Below are 17,816 nucleotides of genomic sequence, written 5' to 3' on the forward strand. Positions count from 1 at the left end.
AATTGAAATAAATTATACATCAAAACGTAGGGATTTTTGTCAGGATTCAGGAAATCTAACCCTCATTTGTGTGGCATTTACGGTTTTCCGACAGTTTGGCCCAGACCACGAAGAAGTCCACACTTCCCCAATAGAAAGCCAATGAGAGCTCTCTGAAAATCCGAACTGAAAATTCAAAAAAACAGACTTTTTCGTATCGCTCCCATTCGGGAACCGTTCGACGTAGCAACATGAGCCTTGTGGAAGTTGTTCCTCAGACCTTCCTAGCACTCACATTGAAGGAAGTGTGTCGATATCTTTTATCGTTTAGCTAGGAACAAGGTTTGTTCGGGGGTAACAAATCTGTCCGAACCCCAAAATCAAGATTTTGACAATTATACACTTTTTTACATCGTCACCACGCCTAGACGAAATATTGTAGAAATATGAAAGTTACACCAGTTGTAGTCCAAAGATGGCTGACGCTCACGGTGAAAGAATTTTTTGAATACCTAATACGGTTTTGGCTCACCGCTCGTTTGTTCGGAGGGAAAGTTTTGCTTTTGAGAGTTCTGCTCTACCATTGTGCTGCATGTTATTCAATGAGACCAGCAGGATTTCTCAAACCTTTTTATTCCTCCTTCCCATTAAGGCTGTGAATGAGCTACATAATATCAAAAAATGTCTTGAATGTGTTTACTACAAGGTTCTTAATATAATGTCTCCCAAATTTCTAGAAAAATTTCTAAAGAAATTTTGAAGGGGGGCCACCTACTGCCCAGAAAGATGTGAGGTGTGTTATGAATAGCAGCAAACAGAAAAGCTTAATTCCTGTCCAGAAACAGAGCAGAATGAAGCCAAAGTTCACAACATAGGCTGAAAAGTATGAAATTAGCTGAAGTAGAAAAGAAATTACAAAGAAAAACTTTAATCTTATCTGGTTGAAGAAAAAATTAGTAGCTTAAGGATGGGAAGTAAAATGTTGAGGACGATGGTATTGAATAAGTATTAACATTTTGAAATCATATGTGGAAATGTCAAGACTTGGCAAAACAATTGGAAAATTATTTAAAATGTGTCGGTTGATCAGCATAAAAAAACAGTGTCATCCTTGGAGGATTGAAAATCTACAAACCTATGTGCAAGACTGACCATGAGAAGCAGAGGAAGGACAGAGAGAGAAGCTTATAGAAAGAGAGCTAATACCACTTAAGGAGCTGAATTTATAAAAAAAATTGAACCTGCATGTTACGAGCCGCTGTGGTAATGAAAGCACCATTGGCAGGCGTAGGCTGCATATTACAAGGTTAGCAGATGCCTTATTACAGTATAAATCTTAGAACCTGATTAAGAAATATGCACTGAGGTGTGTGGTCCACAGGCCTTGGTAGTGTAATATTAAGAAATTGGTTGACTTTGGGTCATAGCTACAAGCCATACGGCACAATGAATGAGTGTGCGTAAGGAAGAGGCTTTTATTTTGTAGGTTCCCTTTAGTCTTATTTTGAAAGTCTATCATGGATGTGTGTCAAGGGAAGGGTCATGCCCAGCAGTGATATAGAATCCATTTCCAAATATGAAATCACTGGTTTTCCATGTTATTGGGTGAATAGATGCTGTATTAGAGCGTAAATGGGAGACTTTTATTGTGAAATTTGCTCTGGGGTATGTTTTGAAAAGGTCCCTAGAGTCTAATAGAAACAAGTTGGTAGAGTTTGGGTCATAATGCTGAGCCATTTGCATCAATTAATAGGCGAGTATAATACAGAGGCTTTTATTTTGTAGGGTCACTGGAGTCTTATTTTGAAAGTCTAGCAGGGTTGTGTGTTGAGAAAAGGGTCAGACCCAGCAGTGATACTTGATGACTTTCCAATCGTTAAATTACTCTTTTCCCTTGTTATTAGGGCAGTAGATAAAGTGGCAATGGGAGGCTTTTATTTTGAAATTTTCCATGGGTTGTGTTTTGAAAACCCCCTAGAGTCTCATTTTTAAAAAAGTGGTTGAGTTTGGGTCATAATGTTGAGCCATATGCTGGGAAAAAAAAAATGAGTTTAATTTAGGGGCTTTTATTTTGAAGGGTCCTCGGAGTCTTATTTTGAAAGTCTATCAGGGTTGCGTCTGAAGGGAAGGGTCATTGCCAGTAGTCATATTGTATCCACTTCCTAATGTTAAATCAGTGTTGTCTCCCTGCATTAGATTAAAATGTGCTGTTTAAAGTGGTGGAGGTAAAATCTCTTTGAAGCACGGTTACCTTGACAACGCTTAACGAGCCTGTCAGTGACAGAGAGACATGCGCTTCACTTTTGTTCCTTTCCTCTCAGGCTTTTTTGAATGGGAATAGCAGCTCCGAACAAACGAGTGCTGAAGACAAACCGTAAATGGTATCTAAAAAATTCTTTCAGTCTAAGCGAGAGCTATCCTTTGTCTCCAATTGTGGTAACTGTCATGGATGTAGCTCATTCACAACCTTAATGGGAAGGAGGAATAAAAAGGTTTGAGAAATCTTGCTGGTCTCATTAAATAACATGCAGCACAATGGTAGAGCAGAACTCTCAAAAGCAAAACTTTCCCTCCGAACAAACGAGCGGTGAGCCAAAACCGTATTAGGTATTCAAAAAATTCTTTCACCGTGAGCGTCAGCCATCTTTGGACTACAACTGGTGCAACTTTCATATTTCTACAATATTTCGTCTAGGCGTGGTGACGATGTAAAAAAGTGTATAATTGTCAAAATCTTGATTTTGGGGTTTGGACAGATTTGTTACCCCCAAACAAACCTTTTTCCTAGCTAAACGATAAAAGATATCGACACACTTCCTTCAATGTGAGTGCTAGGAAGGTCTGAGGAACAACTTCCACAAGGCTCGTGTTGCTATGTCAAACGGTTCCCAAATGGGAGCGATACGAAAAAGTCTGTTTTTTTTTATTTTCAGTTCGGATTTTCAGAGAGCTCTCATTGGATTTCTATTGGAGAAGTGTGGACTTCTTCGTGCTCTGGGCCAAACTGTCGGAAAACCGTAAATGCCACACAGATGAGGGTTACATTTCCTGAATCCTGACAAAAATCCCTACGTTTTGATGTAAAATTTATCCAGATAGGGTAAAAAATGAGCGAGTGAGTTGAAGCTGTTCGGCATGAGTGAAATGTTTGAAAACGCTAGAGTGGCACACTCTAGCAGCTGAACATTCCGTCCATAGACTTCCATTATAAATTTGAAAATCTTTAAATTTTCTTTTAAAGTTTGAAGCTTCACTGAAGCAAAACTGTAAAAGTTAGCAGAAAGCCGAGTTAAACAGTAATAGCAGAAAGATACGGAAACATTTTAAAAGTTGAATGGTGTTTCTAGCTGAAAGTATGCTGAAGTAGTTAAAGGTCAAAGATGCTGAAGGTTTAGCTGAATTTTGCTGAAATCTAAGAATTCTACATGCATTTCAATGGGACAAAAAAAACGCAGAAAAAGCTGAATATCGCGAAAACTACAAAAAATATCTTTACCAAAAGACATAGCCGAATTCTCCTGAACAAGTTGAACGTTTTGATACCAAAATTGTTGAAATCAGTTGAAAACTGCGGGACTAGTTAGAGTCAGAAAAATTAAAAGTGAAAAACAATAAGTGGGAATGCATAAGCATTCCCACTTGATAATAATAATAAAGAGAAACAGAAAAACAATAAGTGGGAATGCATAAGCATTCCCGTTTGATAATAATAAAGAGAAACAGAAAAACAATAAGTGGGAATGCATAAGCATTCCCACTTGATTAGTCTTTTTTTAAAACTGCTTTACTCCTAAGTTAAAAGCCAAATCATTTCTAAAAGTTTTTTTTTGTGAATAGGCTTAATACATTTTAATTATTTCTCCTTCTTCTTATTATTAAAGACAAATTTGGAGAAGAGTGCCTGACAAACATTAAGAGCTTTGAATATTCTGAAATTTGTTGTGGCTTTGTTATTATGAAGTGGGAAAATCAAATTAACATCAATATGGGTGCCCAACTAGATCTACATTATATGATACACACCCCCCACGAAAATCATCAAAAGTGTATATAAGCCCTTTAGGTTGAGTGGCCATGCAGACAGAAGTCACCTATCAGGGTTAGGGTTAGTCAATTCAATTTCACAAAAAATGCTTTTTAAATACTGTCCAACCCAAAGTATTTGTTTTAATTAAACCAGAATGCAACATTTTGACAGTCCTTTGGAGGAACACACCGTTTACTATCTGCAACACACAATTACTGCTGTCAAGATCGGTGATGCTGTGGAAAAGATGTTTTGGAACCTGACAGCTATACTCTGCATAAAGGGTTGAATGGCAACAACTGCCCCGAAATACATCTTTAGATAGAACAACAACCCATTGCAATATATCAAGGAGCTTCAGTAGGACAAAATACAAGGTAATGATTAAGACTCTTTGAATTGGTGGCTGATTATATTTAAATATCAAAAAATGTCCAAAATATACTGATTGTAGGACAATTTTTAGGTTTTTAGCCTCTCCTCTCTCTCTCTCTCTCTCTCTCTCTCTTTCTCTCTCTCTCTCTCTCTACTCCAGTTAACGATTAATCGATTATTAAATTAGTTGACCTGATCTTTGTTTCAGCCCTAATATCCCACTATCTCTCTTTCTCTCTATATATATATATACATAAATACATATATATATATATATATATATATATACATAAATACATATATATATATATATATATATATATATATATATATATATATATATATATATATATGCACTTTTTTTTTTAGAATTATTTAAATGTATTCTCATTAGGAGGAGCGGCGGCATAGTGGTTAGGGCATTGCGCTTGGAATCCAGACGTCCTGAGCCCCACTTCCACAGCCTGCACTCTGGGTCCCTGAGCAAGACCCTTAACCCTAAATGATAACCTAAGAATGATGCCGCCACCACTATGTTTCATGGTGGAGAAATGGAGCCTTGTGAGAAGTTCAACTGAATAAACTGATTACTCGCCTTCATCCGCCTACGGCACAGCCAATCGTCATCCAAAGTTCATCTTAAAAGGCCTCCGATCCGTAACTTTTCTGCTACCTAGTGGGCAGGAGGTGGTTGCGCTGTGTCTGACTTTATTCAGAAGACCCCATTTCAATCCACCTCCAGCCCCTCGTCCACCATCGTAGCTAAAACTTCTTCAGAGTTTCATTCCTCACAGACTCTTACTGCATTCCGCATCTCATTTCAGCCGGTCTGGCAGAAGACTGCCATGTTGAGCCTGGTTCTTCCAGAGGTTCCTTCCCAGCGGGGAGTTTTTCCTCTCCACTGTCGCTTCATGCTTGGTCATCATTGACAGGTTCTCTCAACCTGTGTTATCCAAGCTGGACTTCCATCTTCGAGGTCCCTGAGTGAAGCTCTAGCATCAGCTGATACAGTCCACTGGATCTCCCCATAAAGCTCAGCATACCGTCTCGCTAACCAGCAGTCTACAGACTGACCAACTTCATCTATCTATCTACCACCAGTTTCAGGCCTGGGGGGGAAACAGCCCTATTCTTTCCTCCTGTTCATGCAAATAAATCAAAATTCAGCGCTATGTTTTCCTGCCGAGGTCTGAGCGCCAAAGTCTAAAGTAATTGCATCAATAAATTTCTTCTATTTGTCTTTTCTCTCCGTGTGAGTTTTTCAGATTGAACATATTTTACCCACGGTTTTCCCCTTGCCTATGAGTTCCTCTCTGTGTTGATTTTATACAGCACATAAAACTTCCCCCAAAAATGTGCTGTTTGTGATTTTGATTATATATAATACTTTATCCCCAGATTTTTTTTTAAGTCATTTTAGTTTAACTGAGTGCACAAATGAATGACTAAAAAAAAAGAATTATAGCCATGAATATATATTGTATATTTTGCTAAATTAACACAAAAATATACCTACAAGGTTTGTAATGAGCAAAATGTTAAATTAAGAGATAAAGTTCTATATATGTGAAGGAAAAAACATAAGACGTAATGCTGAATTAAAGTCAAGGAACATGACAAATGTCAACGGATAAAAACAGGAAAAATGCAGTTAAAATGAAAAAAATATGTCTGTAATGAAGATATATAATAATATATAAATACATATATAAAAATGAATATATATAAACTATTTTCAACATTCTTTTAATAATATTTGTCAATGTATCTTTTATTTTATATTGGTCCTTTGAATTTTATGTCATTTAAGCGCCAAAAAGTGTGGGAGAAGACACGCCCCCCAAAGTACTCTCTTCTGAAGAATGGCACCTAGTCTAACCTCGACTTTAAGACGCTTTGGGTGCTTTGTACCTAATAAAGGACCAAAATCATGGAAGGTAACCAAATTCTGTTTAATTTAAACTTAGCAGTATGCTGGCTAAAAGGAAAAAACTTTAGTTTCAAGCTAGCTAAAGTTGAGTTAGCATTATATGCTTACTATGCTAACAGCTGCAGATGCTAACATTTAATATCTTTAATTTATTATTCTTGGTGTACTGTAGGTTAACCTAGAATAATAATCTATTGATAGGACCACTCAACATTTTAGACTTTAGAGAAGTATATTTTTGGTCAAGATAAAGCTTACTTAAATGTTAAAGCAAATCTTAAGAAATGTGGAAGTTTTTCATATTATATGTTTAATTTGGATTTTTATGAAGAGCTGATAAAATAACTGCGGATGTAATTATTTAAAGAAATATATGAATATTTTTTGGTCATAGTTTAAAACTTTGACTGTAAAATATTCATTTTTTGTATCTTTTCTATATATTCATATTTTACTTTTTCTACAAAATCAGTCTAGCAAATTTTTGACACTTTAAAGATGGACTGATTCTTTTTTTGTTTTTTATTTTGTTTTTCTAGTCCGATACCCAAACAGATTATAATTTTTTTTTTTGCATCAGTCCAACTGATCCCCCATACACCTTTTTTCCCTCTACAGTATATACATGATAATAAACTTTAGGGTTGTAATAATTAATTGGATTAATTGTGTTGAATCAATTATTGAAATAATTGTAACCTAATTTAGTTATCAATCGTTAACTGGAGTTAAAAAAAAAACATAAAATTTCACATTTATGATAAAAAAACTAAAAACCTTTCTGTCTGTCAATATGCTCTATCCAGAACTTCTCTAGTGGAAAAGCTTTAGTTTCACCTGGTTTATTTCCATGAAAATCTTTAAGGAACCTTTGGCTATCCAATGATAAATCCATTAAAAGAAAAAAAGAATCGACAAATTAATCAATTTGCAAAAAAATCATTAGTTGTTATATATGTGAAGATACAAATCCTGCAAGAAAATAGGGGGCTCATGAACAAAAATACATGAAACATGACTGGAAAAACTGATTAGATTAGAATGAAATTTCATAAGGAAAGATCATAAGGAAATAAATAGTGACTTAAATAAAGTATCACCTGGAAATCAGACTTTTTTCTTGTTAGTGTAGTAAGGATCATATGGAAGAGGATTAGGACCACTGGAAAAAAAAAAAAGTTAACTGATTTTTTAATTTTATTTCAATATATTTTTTCCCATATTATACTGAAAAAATTAAAAATCTGTTACCTTTTTCTTATGATGAAGAGAGCACAATTTTTTTTCTCCTTGCGATGAAACATCATAACACCACTGCACTTCATATTGTAATATTATTTATTTCAGCTACAGTCTCATTCATGTAAGCTGTATGCAACGGAATTTCCTTCTTTATGCAGTCTGTGCATACAAAAGGACAATAAAGTTTGTCTATGTCTAGGTTTAAATATTTACGTCATCATGGAAGGATGCTAACATTAGTCTGCATTAGTATCACCACTCCTGTTTTTATTCCACCAAGAGTGAGTGACTGCATCAGTCAGGGACTCACCTGCATACCTGAAATGTTGCTTCCTGTGGGCATTTTTACATATTGTGTGAAAGATCAGGAAACCGACCTTAAACAAATTCAGACAAACTGCTAATGTTGCTAACGCTACATCCACATGAAGGTTTATACACACAATTTAAATTCTGGTGCGTATTGAGGAAAAGAAACATTGCGAAATGAATTCCATTAGAGTAGTTTTCATTAGCTGTACGTCATAATGATAATAAATAAAACAGAAGTAACAAACAATGTATCAAAAGCCCTATTGAATCCATACAATATATAAGGTTCTGTATAAAATATAACATTATACAAGTAATAAAATTCCTTTTTTCTGTGTTATTCTGATTAATTTATATGTATTGATGATAGAAGTAGAATCAACTTTGGCTTAAGCAGATACAGTCTAGTCATTTAGCCCGGACCTGGATCAATTCACATGTGGTCTAATTAATTTCAACTCATACAAAATGTATCAAATACTTCACAAAAATACCTATATAAAAGCATGTATAAGCTGTTTTATGATGATCATCTTTGATGATATAAGAGCTGGTTTTTATCCGTAAAACTACATATGGAGAAAAAAGAAAGTATTTTGCTTCTGTTTACTGACAAAAATGTAGATACATTTTTTGTTCATATTTATACCCAAATATGGTTGAAGTACTTTCTGATATCCAGGATATCTGAAGCATTGTAATGCTAGAAAAATCTGCAGAAATGAAGATCCAGTTTCGCAGTCTGAGAAAAGCAGAAAATACAGAGAAGAGCAACTCTGGCCACTTGTAGAGATAAAGAAGGGGCAGGCAATTTAAAAATTTATAATTTATTTACCTGTTGTTTTTTTCTTGTGCAGGTTTTTGAGCAAGAACCCAGTGGACCTCCAATTATCATGACCATGTTTGAATCTGGTCATCTGCTGGTGCTGCGAGGGCAAGAGACCTTGGTAAGTAAAGTTGTAATCACTAACAGTCCCAGTTCAAAATGTGAAGAAAACATGCAGCGGTAATATGAATACAAGAATTAATCCACATTGTTTGCACTCATCTTCTTTCAATCCTCTCCCATTGAAAGCTCAGGAAAGTTGTTCAGAACAGCTCTCCTTGAACTTTAAAGGTACACTATGCAACCGGTGTTGATTTTCCAGCGAGACTCCCCCCAGAGGGCGAAAGTAAAAGTGCACTGTCGTAAATATGCACAGCTGGTCTCCTGGTTTCTCCGTCAAGCCAGGCGCGGTTGTTTTGAGCTTAGCAGACAGGCGAACGCAACGAATGACTAATGCTGCGTTCACACCGCAGCTGGCGCGACAGAAGCAGCGAGTTTACATGCAAAGTCAATGGTTGACGCGCGTCAAGGCGCAGCAAAGGAGCAGCAGGCCCAGCGCGTCTGAGCAGCTGAAGCAGGGAGAGAGACACAGCGCTGATGATCAGAGGCTATGATCTCTCCTCTTAAACAGTTTATTGACGCCTAAATTAACTTAAAATGCAGAAATCTGCCGGCAGAATATGCAGTTTAGATTATTTAGATGAAAAACACCTACCAGCTGCCGCGGTGAACCGCGAGGACGTGACCTGGCCAGCGGCTGCTGATGAAGGGGTTCCTTCTGTCGGCGCACCGCTGGTATGTGGGGGAGACACGATTTTGCTGCTTTTGCTGCGTGAACGTAGCATAACTGCACAAGGATCGCCACTGTGCTAGCAACGAGAATGCTTTTAACTGGGGGGTGTAGCAGTTCTCGGCCGTAAAGCAAGACTGACTCTCACGAGACTTCTGAGCCTGTGGGTGCGGGTCGGTGCTCCTGCAATTGCAAGTGCAGTATTTCCCCCACAGACCACCAGGGCGGCCGAGAATACCTTTGTTCAACCTGAAATGACTCATTTAATCATCCAAAACGTTATGGAACACATTAATTAACTGAAAAATGTTGCATAGTGTGCCTTTAATTGTTTTATAAAATCTCTATAAGGTGGCTGCATTAAGGCCAATCAGAGTGCATCATTCTGACCAAAGACATCATCGCCAAAGTATCTAAACTCATAGTACTTGGAAACTCAATGGCCTTCTAGGCAGTGCATCAAAACAGTGTATTGCGACTGCTACCAAAGCTGAAAAAAAAACTTCCTCTTTCTAAGATTTAGGGCCGGATTTATCAAGATCTAATTTTGCGTGCAGTAATATGCGCTCGCAAACTGGAATTTTGCGCGAGGGGCTGGACCATGGTTTGCGTGTTATTTAACAAGAGCGATTGCGTAACTGGTGGCAGGTGCAAAACTGTTGGAGACGCCCTGTTTAAATTATGGTTTTGCACGTTTTGTGGTTTGCGGCAAAGTAGTTTGTAGTTTGTACAAACTAGTGCATTAAGAAATTTAAATCTTACAGTGACACCCCCACCCCCTCCAAAAAAATAAAATAATTATATATATATATAAAACTTTGGCAACCTTTATTCCCTAAGGTGGTATGTGGCTGAATTTCTACTTCACTGCAGTAAAAAACAAAACAAAACAAAAACAGGTGTTTTGTGTTGGCCTGTAGAAAAATGCACATACCAAATGCTCACAAGAAGTGACTGTGGATGAGATGACTGCGCGTACGCATCCCCGCAGCATTGGCATGTTGCTCCACAGGCGCAGAGGTCGGGGTTCTCCGGTAGGGCGTCGGGGCGACATGGCATTTAGAACGTCGGACAGCACTTCTGAAAAACGAGATTGGGAGATCCCAGATGCAAAAAAGTGCAATGTTGCAAGGAGTTTTGTGATATCTGGTATTGCGTGGGTCCTCCTTGTGGCTGGCTACAAATCCATTCGGAGTTCCCCCAACAGTTCCAAAATGGCATTGCTGGATAAACGATATGTTTTGATGATCGTTTCCTCGTTCATTCCAAAAATATTCACACGGAGTGAAAAAATGCGTTCTCTGCGTCTCCTTGCTTCATTTCGATGTCCCCTTCTTGCGACAATAACCGCTGCCATGTGTGCGCAATTACGCATACAGACCATTTGCACCTTCTTTTGAAACGTGTTAAATATAGAGTCAGATACCGTTAGCAAAATTGCTTTCAGGTTTGATAAATCACTTTGCGAGTGCTAAATTAATATATTTACATGTTCTCCTCCCACAAGACGCACTTTTGCGTGTAAACGCCCCATATTGCATATTCATTGCAGAAAAAGTACTAAATGGATAGATAAGAGGCGCTATTTAGCACGTTTTAAAGACCAAATCCTTTTAGAACGCTGTTGATAGATCAGTTTGTACATTTTTTAGTGTGCGCAGTGAAATAGCTCACGTTTTTATACACACAAACCTTTGATAGATCCGGCCCTTAGTGCTTAATTGTCTTTTTAATTATGGTTAGCTTGTGTTTTAAATTATGATTCTTTAAAATAGCCTCTTGAACTTTAAGAAAAGATTAAGTAATTTAATTTATTGCATTAAAGCTCACATCAGAAATAGCCATCGATCTAACTCTGCTAATTTCTCTGACTAGACTTAGACTTTAGACTTAGACAGATTTATTTTGTCATTTTGTGTACACAAATGTAAACAAAAAGACAGTTGCATTTCTTTTTAGTGCAGCCTTGAAAACAGTAAAAAATACATCAAAACAGTAATATAAACATATGACTCTATATTTACAGTTCTAACATTTCAGGGTTTTTTTTTTTATTTGTTTGTTTGTTTTTTATTAATAAATATAATAAAATACAATAAAACAACCCATTTACATAACATTCAGCAGTCTAATGGCAGTGGGCAAGAAACAGTTCTGGAATCTGCTGGACCGAATCGGATGCTTCAAAGTCTCTTCTGAGAGGGCGGCAAGGAGAACAGTCCATAGTGGGGGTGTGAGGGGTCATTTATGATATTATTGCTTCAATCTTAAGTAGATTTCTTTGGTGTAATGAAATATTTTTTTTAAAATGCTTTTGTATGCTTTAGTGTGTAGAATTTCTCTAAAGAGAAATCACATGCATTTTTACACTTTGGCACAAAGCAGTTAAAACTGCAGACATTGAATTTCCTCTTTGCATCACATTAGACAAAAGCTGCAGGGAATTTATTGAAGGCTCCAGCTGTGAACCACATACCCGTCTCTGATTTCGTGTTTTAAGTAAAGCTTGGAAGCAAAGTTCCAAATTCTGCTCCTCTCGTCCCCTTGCACTGGATATAAATATTAATTAGTTTTTTTTATGAAATATTCTGCTGAAGAGTGTGACATTTCTGCTCAAATCTGTTGGGATTTGACTGTTTCAGATGGGCAAAGCCAAATATTCTGTTTGGGTTCAAGAACAGTACAGAGAAATATGTCATTTTTAAACAAAAGGTATCATTCTAGGCACATTTTTTTGCATAAATGCATGTAACTTTATCGACTTTAATATTTGGAGGATTTTGTACTTGATGTCTTCCAGATTGAAAAATCCCTCCGAGCTATGAGTGATTCTTTGTTTCTATAAACAATCTCTCCACTATTTTTGGACGAGTTTTGTCTCGCCTTGGGGGAGAACATTTCCTCTGACCTACAGATAACAGTTGAGGTACAACTCAGTCTGATTTATAATGTTCTGGCAGGAGACACAGCTATCTTGCTGTGCTAGGTTGACAAGTCATACATATTTTCAGGTCAGGCTGCAGAGAGCATTCATTGAGGATGATAGAGTGCTCTATTATAGACTCCTGCAGTTAATCCTTAGGGATATTACATACAGAGAAGTTAAACCTTTGGCTCTGAAAAGATCTTAAAGGAAATGTGATATTTAGCTGGAAAACAGAATAACAGGGGATTTGAATTTTTACGTTAAATTTGAATACTTCTGTAATCAAATATCACCACAGTCTGATTGGATAGTTTCTAGTTTTGTAATTCAGGATAATGAATTAAAAAGGAAAAAACTCATTGGATCTACCTCAAAATAGCATACTGTAAAGTTAATGTTTTTCATTTTAACTCAGGGGTTTAATGATTAAATCCAACTATGGAGCTTTGATGTTACTGAGTAAACAGAGACCCCTGCAGACAGTTTTGGGAAACATCCTTCTTTGTCTCTTTTTGTACTAACATTAAGACAAATAAACATTTTAATTTGTCCACAATATCTCACTGAAAAATAATAACCTATCCAAATAAAAAAAAATATATTTAATTCTGTTTGTAAATATATTTTTATTACTTTACTTTTCAGGGTACAATCTCTTTGAATGAGGGCTCAAATTCTCTTAAGGTGCAGCACAAAAATGATACCCTGATGTTTCGATTTACAGTGAAGGTGAGCAAAAAAAAGTATTAATAATCAGTAGACAATCAAAATTGGATCATTATTATTACTGTTGTTTATACATGTATTTTTTTGTCTGTATGCACCAACTTTAGAATATTTTGTTTTTATTTTTTGCAAAGCTAGAGGTTAAGAAAATAAATTATGCAAACCTTAGATGTTTTCCTTCGATGACTGATTGATGGAGACACACTGGGCAAATATGTGGTCTTCTGCAGGGGGAGAACTGCATGATGAGGATGCAGTTTGCTGGGAGCAGCACAGCAGAGGCCCTAAATCAGTCTTCACGGGCTATGGAAAAGTTGATGGAGTATGTTCCTGTCACCGCTGTGGAAGTTTCTGCTACACATCCAAATCAGCCCCCCACTGAGGACCCACCAGCTGCACAGGTTACTAACCTTACCTGTCAGTAAATCTAAATAAACGCTACTCTGACATTTAGTTTTGTAGGGCCATTCAAATTCCAAAACCAAGGGAAACGCAGTGATGTTGACCACAAGGTTGAAGATAAGAAAAAAAAACACTGCTGGCATGCTCACACTACTAACATGATATGTTCCCTTTTATTTTTCTTTTATTTGGGAAAACTTCCCTTTTGTAAACTCTTAACTATAGATGCTCACTACATTAGAGGTGGAAGATTTTTCCCAATAAACAGTAGCAGAATGTATTCACTAGGAGGAGCTGTTTACTACATTGTCTTAAATTTAGGGATGACATTCAGTGGGACAGTATATGTGCAAAAATTACTGAATAATCCCAGATTTTGCAGGAGATTAAGTTAAAACCCACCCAACACCGACGGTAGGAAAACTGCTTTTAATGGAGTTATTTGACTGAACATGACTATAAAATGTATTTTCGATTATGAAAATATCAGCCGTATATTTAAACCCCTGAATTTCATTCAGCATATTCATTGTAAAAGGAAATGCTTGTGCTCAACAATATATTTTTAAGTGGCATTAAAAATTTGATTAAGAACAATTTGGCTTCAAATGAAAACACCAAGCTTTTCTTTGCTCTGAGTCATTAAACATGAAGGATTAAGAGAGAAACGGACTCGGCCATGGTGCTACAATTGACCTTTATGGGTAGACAGTGCAGAAGTTTGTGGAGAGGATGAAAGGACTTGGTTCCACTGGGTGGAAAATTTTCAATTAGTAATGAGGTCATTGATTGGTCTCCCTACTCTGTGCTGTTGCACTGTCTGTCAAATCTTTTTTTCTTTAATGTTCTTTCTGTTATCTTCTGGCAGCAGTCACGTCAAGAAGAAACTGGGCAGGGAAAGGCTGGAGCTGCCCAAGGTGCTGTGTCCATCAGGCGTCTAACCCAGGTGTGAAATCTTAAAACTCCGGCACATTAATCTTTAACCATCTCATGTTCACCATTCTACATATTTAACCTTCAGATTATATTAATGAAATACATAATTCAGTTTCTCAGAACATTTAAATTGTACATAAACACAACCAAGTAATCACTGCAGTGAATCAGGTGCTCACCTATCTGAATACTGGGAATGAAAGCTGCTTATCTTAAAAGAAAAAAAATACCACAGCAGCACTTAAATGACATGGAGGCTTTGGTCTGTCATTCTGAACAGGTGTTTGATTTAATAACTTTCTTTACCTTTTCTCTGTTGCAGATGAAGTATAACAGTTGTAGTCACTTGAAAAGGAGGAGTTTGGTTCATGGCGTGACTGTTTAGTTACTTTTCTTTTTAGTCTAGCTATGATGCAATGCATTAAATTTCCCTGGTTTGGAGTGGAGTAACCCTGGGAATGCAGCAGTTGTGCACATGGTCTTGCTCCTCCAAACCTTTAACAGACTGTGTCACGATCAGCCAAACATTTTTCCACTTTGCATTCTCATGATGATTGGATACAGCTCTCTGTAAATAGTCTTTTTTAGCAGACTCCTATAAGGCTTTTGTGGAGCAAATATGGACAATATCAAAAGTCTTCCTGATGATTGCGATAGTAAACATTTCTGGATTATCAGCATTGCCTGTACTCCACAATTGTTTATTTAATCTTTAAATGGGCTTCACTTTATTAATGGAATTACAGAATTTTTGGAAATAATTTTTAGATGCAGCCGTAGATTCTGACATTTGGATTGACTTAAATATCTCTCCTTGCATCCCACAGCACTTCATGGGAGAAGCTCCTCTGGCTCTCCCCAACATATATAGGCACAATTCATCTGCATTAGGTGATATGGAGGCCTTCCTGCGTGTGTGTCTGCTGGATCCCAGCTTCCCTGCGTTTGTAGAGAAGGTGCAGGAGGAACTGGAAAAACTGCTGGAAGACTGAGAAATATCTTACCACCAGCTGATGGCAGGAAGTTAAAGCAAGTTCCAATGTTTGATGTTCTAAACTTTTTCTAGTTAGTCCGTGTCGTCAGTTCGATCCTCTTGACCGTTCTACTTGTGAAATTAAAATATAATTCCAAAGCTATCATTCCAAGTTTATGTTTTTTAGCACAGATAATACATTTCCCTTTGGGTTTTTCGAAATTAAAATAGAAGACAGTTTTTGTTTTATATTGTTTTTATTAAGAAAAAAAATATTGGTCACTCATATGTTTGATCGTGGCTATATGCTCTGGTCCCTCAGTTCACATCCCATAATCCAGGTCCTTTTCCACCGCAACACACATGGATACATCGTATTGAAAGAGGAGTCATGCAGCTACAGCAGTGAATCTATGCCAGCTTTCAAGTGATCCCACAAGATTAAAGCTTCACTGAGTAAAACAAACTGCCCTCCATATATCTATTTAAGAATACATATTGCATAGGATTATAGCCATGCTATACAGTTAAAGAGAGAAAAAAAAATAGAAAGTAAAAATCAATGAGTTGAAATTGGGAATTATAAAAAAAATATCTTTTTTTACAGATTTCCTATCATTTGAACACTCATACTTCAACATATACAAGACACCTAAGTTACTCTGGAAAGAAAATAGAAATAATACATATATCCTTTTTGTTAAGATAGTTAAACACACAGTAGTCATTTTCTGTAAGCACTCTCAATTAAATTTAAATACTGCCTGACGTTGAAGCCCTTGCTTCACAATAAAAGTTCTGTTAAAAGTAGACTTCTTTTCACAAATCATATAATTTAATGACAATGATATGCTGTACAAATCTCAATAAAAACATATATATATATATATATATATATATATATATATATATATATATATATATATATATATATATATATATATATATATATATATATATATATATATATATATGAGGATGACTCCATAAAAAACATGTGGTTTGGATGCAAAAAAAGCCACACGAGGGATAACAACAGAAAAAGTCTATTCTGAGTATCCTATTGCGTTATAATCTTGCATGCAGTGTACATGATATGTAATACAAAAGGGATCACCTCGGTTGAGGACATGTTCAAATTAATAAAGGAGACATCAACAGCACATTGGAAATGCGTACACCTTTGTGGCGCATTAGTCAATATTCATCATCCTGAAATTGCCATCTAAGACTGGATAAGGCATGCTTAAGACAGCCATTACTGTAAGTTCTTATTGTTGCCAGTGTTACGCTGATATTGTTGCTCATAGAATGAGACAGGATATGGGTTATTTTTCCACACTGCCTGGAGTTTTGTCAACCTCTGATACTTGCATGTCGTCAAAAAATGCAGTTAAGCCGTCTCATCTGTGGGGAGAAAATCATGGTTAGGGGTTTATCCTCTGCATATCGTACACTTAGACCCTACTAAAAATCCCTTTCAACACAGTCTTACTTGGGTAAATTGCTTATTTTGTATTCCTCTGGCGTATGTTTTTGTCCTTGTGGTTGTTTGTTGAGTTTGTTTTCCTTGGATAAAAGCAGTTTTATTAGTAACTTAACCGTACTAAATCAAAGATCATGCAGTAGGTTAAGACAAATCTAATTCACAGTATAGCTATTATTTACTTACGCTGGTCCGACTGGTTCATCGTCTGTGACATGGGAAGAAACGAGACAGAAACACAATGTCATAATGGGAGAAAAAAATAGAACAGAAATACAATACCTGCAGAAAATGACTTCAAATGTGTTTTTTTTTTAGTCAAGTTTTCGAAGGCTGGAAAAAGGATGTAAATAAAACTTTTGTGCATTCAGTATTTTGCATTTTCTACAGAACCAGGACTAGAAATAAAAAAAAAAACTATCTTGCATGCCAAACATTATAATCTTAACCTTACATAACATCTAAATCTCATGGGATTCTTGTTTATTTCAAATAGAAACATTGTGTAGGAGTGCTACAGATGGCTCACTTAAAGCCATCTTTCAATTACATTAAGTATATTTAAATAGACTTGGGACTTATTACCATGTTGATATTTAACATTTATCTGTATAAAGCAACAATCTAAGTTGTCAAAGACCTAACCTATAACTGTGTACTAAAATAGGGAAATAAGTGATATTCATACAGTGTTTCAGGAAAACAAAAAACAAAAAGATGCTGGAAGTTGTTGGTGGTTTTCAAAAAGAAGAAATAAAATGGTTTCACACCCCTTCAGTCTTGGGTTATGTAGGGTTGTTGGTGTTTTGCAAACAAATGAAATGTGTCAGCAGGTTAACTATTTTCCATGCAGTTATTAGTCAGGGATAAGCAGCATTAGCAGCAT

At 36.4% G+C, this 17,816-nt stretch overlaps 2 protein-coding genes across 3 annotated transcripts in view; one reads left to right on the top strand and one right to left on the bottom strand.

The window, feature by feature from the left end:
• Nucleotides 1-6,140: 6,140 nt before the first annotated feature.
• Nucleotides 6,141-16,327, top strand: rec114 (REC114 meiotic recombination protein). Its single transcript, XM_038307201.1, has 6 exons — nucleotides 6,141-6,318; nucleotides 8,723-8,812; nucleotides 13,053-13,136; nucleotides 13,364-13,534; nucleotides 14,404-14,481; nucleotides 15,299-16,327. Exons 1-6 carry the CDS (start codon nucleotides 6,244-6,246, stop codon nucleotides 15,461-15,463), a joined length of 663 nt encoding a protein of 220 aa, XP_038163129.1. The 5' UTR covers nucleotides 6,141-6,243; the 3' UTR covers nucleotides 15,464-16,327.
• The window catches only part of nptnb (neuroplastin b), a 53,020-nt gene continuing 50,886 nt past the window's right edge, over nucleotides 15,683-17,816 (bottom strand). The window contains exons 7-9 of one of the 2 annotated variants that reach the window (XM_038307200.1): nucleotides 17,117-17,126; nucleotides 16,940-17,013; nucleotides 15,683-16,851 (exon numbers count right to left, since the gene is read on the bottom strand). In XM_038307200.1, the coding sequence (XP_038163128.1) occupies nucleotides 16,953-17,013; nucleotides 17,117-17,126 (71 nt within the window). In that variant the 3' untranslated portion in view covers nucleotides 15,683-16,851; nucleotides 16,940-16,952. Of the gene's footprint in view, nucleotides 16,852-16,939; nucleotides 17,014-17,116; nucleotides 17,139-17,816 lie in introns of both variants that reach the window. The other variant, XM_038307199.1, reaches the window with a different exon arrangement.

This window comes from Cyprinodon tularosa, unplaced genomic scaffold, assembly GCF_016077235.1.
Source record: "Cyprinodon tularosa strain WSP-4 unplaced genomic scaffold, ASM1607723v1 ctg602, whole genome shotgun sequence".
Lineage (NCBI taxonomy): Eukaryota > Metazoa > Chordata > Actinopteri > Cyprinodontiformes > Cyprinodontidae > Cyprinodon > Cyprinodon tularosa.